At 40.4% G+C, this 9,691-nt stretch overlaps 1 protein-coding gene across 5 annotated transcripts in view; it reads right to left on the minus strand.

Moving 5' to 3' along the window:
- Pak1 (p21 (RAC1) activated kinase 1) overlaps window positions 1-9,691 on the minus strand; it is a 176,516-nt gene that overhangs the window by 42,258 nt on the left and 124,567 nt on the right. For all 5 annotated transcript variants that reach the window (XM_023716693.1, XM_023716692.1, XM_004632528.2 and 2 more), the window contains exon 5: window positions 4,798-4,835. In XM_023716693.1, the coding sequence (XP_023572461.1) occupies window positions 4,798-4,835 (38 nt within the window). The remainder of the gene's footprint in view (window positions 1-4,797; window positions 4,836-9,691) is intronic.

Raw genomic sequence — 9,691 nt, forward strand, 5'->3', positions numbered from 1 at the left:
ATAAAAAAAGTCTAAAGGTTTCTTAAAAGGCTAAAAATAGTGTTCACTTTGGCAGTACACACACTAAAAAGGCTAAAAATCCGGCTAACATATGAGCCTGCAATTCCACTTCATAGATCTGCAGTTAGGAGAATGAGCACACTTATCTACATAGAAACTTGCACATGGGTGGTGACAACAGCACTGCTTACAATAGCCAGAGCAAAGACAGTTCCAGGAACACATTAGTTATGATGAGATAGAATGTGGTAAATCCATACAAGACAATATTGTTTAAGTATAAATAGAATGAAGTACTGATAAATGCTATAACATGGATCAACCTCAAAAACATTATGCTAAGTAACAGAAGCCATGTTGTGTTGGTCTACTTACATAAACTGTCTTTTTTTTTTTTAACCGGGAATTGAACTCAGGCCCTTGAGCTTGCCAGGCAAATGATTATTCCACTGAGCCATCTCTCTGGCCCTATAAATTCTAGATAATACAAATGTGGCATACAAAAGGAAAAAGGAATTAAGATGTGTTGTGTACATGTACTAACATCACAAAAAGAATGTAAACATATATTAACAAGAAAATAACCAATTATTCCAACCTCAAAAACATGTTATTGATTTCCTAAAGTTTCACTAAAACAAAAATAAAAGAATGGCCATCTGAAGGCATTGTACTTGTCAATTTTCCCTTTGCTGGGACAAAATATTTGACATCTGTCACTTCAGGGAGGGGTCTATTTTGCTTCACACTTGGAGAGGTTTTAGTCCAAGTAGGTTCCAAAGAAGAGACAGCATGGGTGGGGTGAAAGCAAGCTGCCAGAGTCATGGTGGCCAGGAAACACAGCTGGCTGCCAAAGAGGAAGGGACCAAAGACCAGAGAAAGTCCCTGCAGTCCTTTTCTCTTGAGCTACTTGACATTCAGAGTCTTCTCTTTCACTTTAAACTATGGTTGCCTCTACTCTGATCAATATGACTTACTTTCAATTTTTAACAAATTCCTCACAATAACTGATTTTTGATGTAGAGCACTGGTTTTAGTTTTTAATGTATCTTTCCAAAATTAAGAAATTTGCACTAGCAAGACAGATGGGCTTTTAAATTCAGTTCATTATCTCGAACAAATACAAGAGGAAACCTATGATATTAGTTTAGACTAACTGCACATCCATGCCACATCCAGCAAAGCTCTGCAAATTCGGAGGGAAGACAGTGAAAGATGAAGAAGGCAGGAGTCAATATGCAGAAGCTGAGGTCAAGTACAGCGCTCTCTCCCGGTGGGAGAAAGGAACCACTCAGCACCTGGGGGGTGTTTATTTATACAATCAGCATAAGAACAAGTTCACGGAAAGTTTACAGGGAGGGCAGGATCTGGGACAGGAAAAATATCTACTTAATGGTGGCTTCACAGGGAATGAGACAAAACTGTCTGCATTACCTCAAGCAGAGGTCACGTCACGAGGTGCATCAGCTCCTTCAGCTGTGCGTACTTCCCATGGAGCCCTGCCAGACTCACGAGAAGCCAGGGCCTTGTCCTAGATACTAAGGTACAAACAGCTTTGCCCCCAACACATTTAACTATATCAATGTTTTATTTTAGATGAATTCTTAACTTTAGCATGAGTCCAAGTCCTCTGACCTGAAATATTAGAACCTTAATCTTACTTTTCATGGTATCTCTCAGGCAGGAAAGCAGTTTTCTCACCACCTGTGTTCACCTGACACTATAAAATAAACACTGTTTACATGTTCTGGTTCTCTACTAAATTGTGCAATCAAAAACAAAGACTCTGATTTCTCAGCACCCAAAGAACCTATCATATGGGAGGTACTCATTTTATACATACGGATCAAGAACTAAAATATCATAGACTCACAGGTTCATAACTCAAATCCAGATTTTTTTTTGTAGAAATTAAATCTAAATTAAATCATTAAAGATCATGTTTGTGATGGTGGTACATGCCTGAAATCCCAGCACCCTAAAAACCTCAGGCAGGAGGATCACAAGTTTGAGCCAAGCCAGATTAACTAAGCAAAACCCCATCTCAAAATTTAAAACTTTTTGAAGTTCTGGATAAATATCTCAGTGTGAAGACCCCGGGTTCAGTACACACACACACAGACACACACGTACACACACCCCCACACACACCCCCACACACACTCATGTTTGTTAAATAAACAGTTAGGACCCAGTAACTAACTCTCTGCAAACTTCCCTGTATTACCAGGTAGATAAATCACTCCATGAAATGTGACCCATTGCACATTATTCCTACCCTGCTTCTTGCAGCTCTTATCTCCCTATGCTGTTATTAATTTTTCCCCTCAAGGTCCAAGGTAGTACACATTCACAAAGCACTAAGGAAATATTTATGGTATGAGTGAATAAATGAATGCTCAGAAGAATGGAATCTGGCACACATTTGTACTGACTCAAGAACAGGAAGCAAGTCAGTTCATCGTTCTGAGTCACAATTTCTTAATTTGAATTCTGGAAGTAACACTGCTCTGATTATTTCACGAATCAAATTTAAAGATCCCTGTGAAACCCAAGACGAGCAACCACAATAAAAACCATATTCTCCAGATAAAACTAGTAAGAAAACACAGAGCAATGAGCTACAGGAACAAATATTCTAAATTAAGGGAGAAAAATGTCCTTGACAGCCTGGATGGTAGATATTGAGTACAGGTTTTTACCAAGCAGGTGTCATCCTCTCTGCCATATGGCATGAGCCCCAGGGCTCCTCCTTTGTACTAGCAAACAACGAAGCTGTGACTTTACTGCAGTCTCCTTTATAAGACCTCTTGACATCTTTCTCTGTTCTCTGCCACAGTGAATAAAACTGGCATGGGGTTCAGAAGACTAGCTTCAGTATGGTTCTAACTGTAAATCTTTAGAAAAGTTTGTTTTTCTTCTTGTGAAATGGAGATAATATTTCCTTAACAAAGTGATTGTGAGAATTATTATGCTAACATATATAAAGGTCTTAACCCGGCAGAACAGCCCCTCAATAAATGAGTTATTACTCTTCTGACAAAAGCATAAGGCCTTTGAACCACAAGGCACAACTCAACTTTGTTTAGGCCCTTTCTTCAATATTTTACAGTTCCAAGATCTAGTCTTTGCAAATCCTTCCCTCTTAACCACATCCCCCCACTTGATGAAAGCAGCGCAGACTAGGACTCAGATGCCTGCCGACGTAAACCCTTCTCTGCTCCAGTTTATCATCAGGAAACAAGAGTAAAAACCCTGCCTTATTAGGGTGCTGTGAAGGTTAAAAGAGACGGTAAGAAAAGACTCAATATGCTGCAAGGTGCTGAACATGTGAGCCAGACTTTATAATTGGTAAGGGTGTAAGTGACTCAGCGTAAACCAATTCCCAGCACTAGCAGAATAGTACACATTTTTTTTTTTTTTATTGTGCCTCTGTATTGCTTTAGCCTTACTTTCTTGTTTAAAATTATTTAGGTTTCTCATTACCCTGAAGACAGAGTCAAACGTCTACATGATTTGGCTTGCTTATCACTCCTCCCTATTACCCTCCTCTCTATGCTTCACAGTTTACATTCCAGTCATTCCACACTACTTGCAGTTCCCTGCACGAGCATACTTTGTGACCCTCCTTGCTCATGCATGTGCAAAGCTCTTACTGTCTGGAATACCCTCATCTCGCCTTCAATTTTGGCCCAGATAATTCACTCATTGAGTGATCAAGAAGCTCTCTCGACACACCGGATCTTTCAGTTAATAGATGTCGGGGCCGGGGAGATGGCTCAGTTGAATAATCACTTGCCTAGCAAGTGCAAGAGCCTGAGTTCAATCCCCGGTTCCACAAAAACAAACAAAACAAACAAACAAACAAAAAAAAAATAGATGTCAAATGAATGTCAAAACTTGCCAGATGCCAAAGACACAGCAATTAACAGGTCTGGCATCATCTTGCCCTCATGAAGTGTAGTGTACAGAATCACAGCTATTTATTTGTACCTTTGTGTCCTCCATGAGCCTGGGATCCTTAGGTCTCATGACAATGTCTAATCATCGCTGTATCACTTCTCCATGCAGGTGCGGGCATGTAATAGTGGTTTTTGTAAATGATTAGTAAATCAATATGGCACAACCACCCTTCCTTTAGGAGATGATATCAGATGTAAAGAATAGCAGTATTCTCTTACATGTATTACATTTTGCTGTTTGTAAGACCCTTTCAAATATATCAAAACCACATTTTATACTCTTAATTGCCCTGGTAAGTAGAATTTACAAGTTGAGAGAGACAGAAGGTCCTTTGAGGTCATCTAGTTTTATTAACCAGCCAATTTGTTGATGATTGTTATAACATCCCTTGAAGTTACAGTGAAGCTACAATGTGAGAGGAAAGAACGAATAACCTTTAATGAGTAGAATCTGCTCCCTTTAGCAACTGGTGTATATCCAATTTACAAAAGAGGGAATCTTCTTTCAATTTCAGATGTATGAAGACATGTCTAGTAAGACGGAGTGTATCATCTTCACTTTATTGATGAGGAAACTGAAGCTTATAAAGGCAAATTGGTTATACAAGTATTCAGAGCTACAAGTGCAAAGTACAGAGCGTGTCTTCTAGCTCCAAAGTTAGACACTGTAGAGCAATGTGTTCACTGGTCTGATTCCTTCATGACATAGACAGGACCCTACGGCAAGTGCTAAAGAGTAGACAAGATGCGGGCGCCCCAGCCCAGGCTCTCACTACCACCATCCTGATCCTTACTTCCATTCCTGCTCATTTCAGAACAATGTAAATAGACTTACCAAAGCGTTAGAAGAATTATAATCCTCTGCTGATTTATCTGCACAGGAAGAAAGACACCAAGTTAGTAAACAATTAGAGTTAATCCTTTTTTATTTTTTTTTATCTTTTGCAACAGGGTCTGGTTAGGCTGGGCCTGAACTCACTATATATATAGTCCAGGATGATCTCAAACTTACATAATCCTGCCTCAGCCTCCTGGCAAGTGCCCTATGCCTGGTTTGAGATAATCCCTTCTTAAAAGCTAAGGAAGTCTATCTGTAAAACACTTCTCAGTTTTAGACAACAATAATAATAATATAAATGGTAGCAAGGGCCACATTTGTTACGTCCATGACATCATCATCTCCTCTCGTCCTCACTACAGCTACAGTACTATGACTGCACCCATAGGTTTTTGCAGGGAGGGTTAAGTTCTAGTGTCAGGGATTGAATCAGAGTTTCACACGTGCTAGGTAAGTACGCTATCACTGAGTTACATCCCCAGGCCTTTTTTTGAGATAGAATCTCCTTAATTTTCTCAGCCTGACCTCAAACTTAACAATCCTCCTGCTTCAACCTCCTGATTAAGATTACAGGCACATAATACCATGCACAGCTTGTATCCGCTTCTACAGACTTTATAGTTCAGAAAAGTTAAGCAATTTTCCCAAGACATATACATGTTAAATACATGACTCAAAAACTAAATCATGAGCTAATTCTAAATACCATGCTACAATTGTATCTACATCATCATCATGTTCCAACTTTTAATGCTTAAGGAGATTTCCCGCATTCTAAGAGAAAGGTTAACAATCCATGCCACAGTCCTGAGCCACCCATGGAATATCATGATCAACCTGCAGCCTAGGAAAGGATATTTGTAAATCAGGCATAGATGTGCTCCTATAATTACAGAACACCAGGAGATTAAGGCAGGAAAGACCACAAGTCTGAGATCACCCTAGACAGTTTAGTGGCTTAGAAAGACCGTCTCAAAAAAGGAGGGAAGGGTTGTGGATATAGTTCAATACAAAAGGCCTTGTGGTCAAGCCCTGGTGATGATGATGATGATGATGATGATGAAGAAGAAGAAGAAGAAGAAGAAGAAGAAGAAGAAGAAGAAGAAGAAGAAGAAGAAGAAGAAGAAGAAGAAGAAGAAGAAGAAGAAGAAGGCTCTTTCTACATCCATGCTTAGTGCCCATGGGGACAGAGAAGAGGCTTAGGAAAGAATTATTAATCATGTGAAGTCTAATCAAAAACAGGGGCTTGTCATCTAAGAACAGAACCAAGTGCTCTCAATGTATCAATTATATCTCCTTGATTCCGAGATGTATATTTTTTCACATTCAAAACTCTAAACTAGGCTCTCCGCTGAAGGCTGAGTCCACAGGTACAGGCAGGGCGGGTCGCAGTGGGAACTTTCATCCTCCGCATTGGTGAGGCCCAGTGGCCCAGAAAGGGGAAAGTTTGCAAAGCCACAAAAAGAGACAGGGTGTGGCGGTGCATGCCTGTAATCCCAGCTCTTTGGAGGCTGTAAACAGGCAGATCATTACCAATCCGAACTAGTAGTGAGACCCTGAACACCCTGAGATGCTTCCCTAAAATACAAAAAAACCCCAACAAAACACCAAAAACAACAACAACAAACCCTCTAAACTAGAGATAGGTCCTGTAATTAAAGCATTTTATGATTTGAATGGCAGGTTCTTTTCCCTGGGTGGTATATTTTAAAAAATGGAAGGGTCAGGCAGATAGCTCAGCGGACTAAAGCACCTGCTTAGGCAGACACGGGGGCCAGGGGTTCAATCCCTGGCCTGCCATGCCAGCCCTGTCCCTGAGGCGTGCTGAAACAGTGAATGAGATTGGGCATAGTGGTGTGCGCCTGTAATACCAGCACTTGGGTGCTGAAAAACAGGAAGGATCACTACAAGTCCGATCCATGTAGTAAGATCCTGTAGACTCTGCACTAAATACATTTCTTTAAAAATAGATGCATCTTATACTAATAACTTGGGCTTAATGCAAAATGAAGCAGATCTTAGCAGAAAATAAATTTTAAAAATAGATACTGTGTTTGGTTCTGTTCTTTAATTCCTATAGGCCCAAAAAGAAACTGACTTTCCAGCTCACTACCAATGAAAATAAGAAGTAAAACATATTCTAACAAACTTAACATATTTGCCAGCAAAAAGCAAGCCCAGAGAATGTCAGAGCCCAATTTCAACATATAAGATAGTGCTGGCTCTACAGCACACAAAACAATTCACAGAATGAGAAGTAAGACAAGTTTTGACAATGTTCTGGACATACCAGTTCATGATACAATTAAGCAAAATCTGCTTTTCTTACCCAAGCTATCAAGGCAGGCAGCCTGCAACACTACATCTTCACTGCATTACACTAACATACTGCTATTATCTTTGAAGATGGAGTATTCTGATTATGAACATTCCTCTTACATCATATTTAAAAACAAAGAAGCATTGCTCAATTTAGTGATGCTGTACATTTCTATATAAACAAATCAAATGCCAAAGCACAGTTAACAGAACAGAAAGTACTGTGAACCCTTTCATTTTACAGTGAGGAAACTGAGATTTGGAAAGGGCTGGTTTAAGGTATAAAAATCAGTAAGAAAATAGGACTGAAATCAAGTTAACAGTCTGCTTTTCCCCCTAATACATTAGCTACTAAGTGATAAGAAAATCAAGTGCTGAAAAATAGAGAAGTTGACCAAAGAAAATGGCATCAAAGTTGTGTTTGGGTTATAGGGAGCAAAGGGTTTAAAGGTTTAAGTTTAAAACACATTCCCATCACGTATTAGCTGAGTCATCTCGTATAAGTCATTTAAGTTCTCTAAACCTAATTAACTTAAACTTGCAAATCAGGATAATAGCCCTTGCCCTGCCAAACCCCCATGGTCATTATGAGACTCACAGGAGATAATTCATGTGTGAGCATATACAAATTGAGTTACAGTTAATAACTAACGGTATATGAAGAAGGGCAACACAAAGAGAGATATAATCCTAAAAAGAAACTGTGCCATAGCCAGCCAGATAGCTCAGCAGACTAAAGCACCTGCTTAGGCAAGTGCAGGGACCCAGGTTCGATCCCTAGCGTGCCAGGTTGGCCCTACCCCCAGGGTGTGCTGAGACCGGACATGGTGACGCACATCTGCAATCCCAGCACTTGGGAGGCTGAAAACAGGAGGATCACTACAAGTCTGATCTGTGTAGTAAGACCCTGTAGACCCTGTACTAAAAATACAAAAAAATAAATAAATAAATATAAACTGTACTAGCCGGGCATGGTGGCACATGCCTGTAATACCAGCTCTCAGGAGGCTGAGACAGGAAGATAACTAAGCATATATACACACAAGTACATGTAATGTTCACCTATATATATGTACTAATCATTTATCTATGAATGCATAGGTGAACATATATTAAGTTACCTGAATGTATCTATCTATTCATGAATGCTTAAGGTGACTATAATTTAAAACAAGTGCAAGCCTAGAAGATTGCATCTCCATATACATATATGCCACTGCAGAAAACATTCTTCCAAAGAATTCACTGTTAAAGCTTTCCAGAAAGTTTCTGATCTGACATCTCCATGATAAACTCCTTAAACATAATTTCTTGACTAGCAGAAAACTTTCCCTCACCTCAGATCCTCCTTGGAATGATCCGGTCCCGCAATGGAAGAAGGAAAACAGATCCAGCAGCACCAGACAAGAGGAAGGACACACCACTGGGAAGACGCCTGGGCCTCTCCTGGGCACCAGCACGGCAGCCTGAGTGAAGCTGCGCTCTGTCATCCCCACCATCTGTGCCTTTGATACAAGCCAGATACTGGCTGGGGAAAGCATCGTTCAGATTCAGCCGGTTCATTCCGACTCTCACTTTTCCCGACAGTATCACCCTCTGAAGGGGCAGCAGGAGAAAAGAGCACTGGATCAGGAAGCAAGAGACTACTGTGTAACGAAGCCACATTTCAAAGATCTTCTTTGGCTGTTCTGTTTGTTTGCTTGCTCTGAGCCAGGGTCCCACAGTGTAGCTCAGGCTGGCCTTCAATTCAGCAGTCCTCCTGCTTTAGCCTCAGTGCAGGCATGCGCCACACGCCCTGCCTGGTGTGGCTTTCCTCTTCACAAAATAAAGGGCAACTGGTATATACTAAGTACTTCTTGTTCTAACATTCTAAAATGCTACATAAAAGACAAGTTTCCAGAAATATAGGGCTCTCATAAATTATCCAGGAGAAAAAAAAATTCCTCTACTGTGACAGCAAATCGCTGGAGGCAAGCAGTAAATTTGAAAGATGCTGGTCTAAGAATTAGCACACCTGAATTCTAATTCAATCTTTTGTTAAAAACACTCTGGCGTGCACCACCACGCCCGGTTTCAGTGGCTGACATAGACAGGAGGATCACTACAAGTCCGAGTTGCACAGCAAGACAAACAAATGATTTAAAATAAAGGAAAAAAAATTTAATTAAACAACAAAAAACCACTCTGGAGCTAGGCCCAGTGCTATATGCCTGTAATTCCAGCACTCTTAGACAATGAAGTAGAAGAATTGCAAATTTGAGCCCAGCCTTGGCAATGTAGCGAGACCCTGTCTCAATTTTTTTCTTTTAAAGGCTGGGGACATAGCTCAGTGTGTAAAAGGTAGACGAGGTAGAATAGCTTCAGCAGATTTCCTAGCCCTAGACCCCTAAATTAAGTTGGCACTGACCTTAAATACTGGTGGCTTTTTAGGAATGAGAGATCTGTGTTGCTGACTACCCGCTCTCTAATGCAGAGACTGATGCTTACTTTTTCAAATGGTTCAATCTCACTAACACGTAAGCCCTCAGCAGACCCCTAATGAAAGACCAATCTGTAAAACTGGGCCATTTTA

This window comes from Octodon degus, unplaced genomic scaffold, assembly GCF_000260255.1.
Source record: "Octodon degus isolate 3935 unplaced genomic scaffold, OctDeg1.0 scaffold00049, whole genome shotgun sequence".
Classification (NCBI taxonomy): domain Eukaryota; kingdom Metazoa; phylum Chordata; class Mammalia; order Rodentia; family Octodontidae; genus Octodon; species Octodon degus.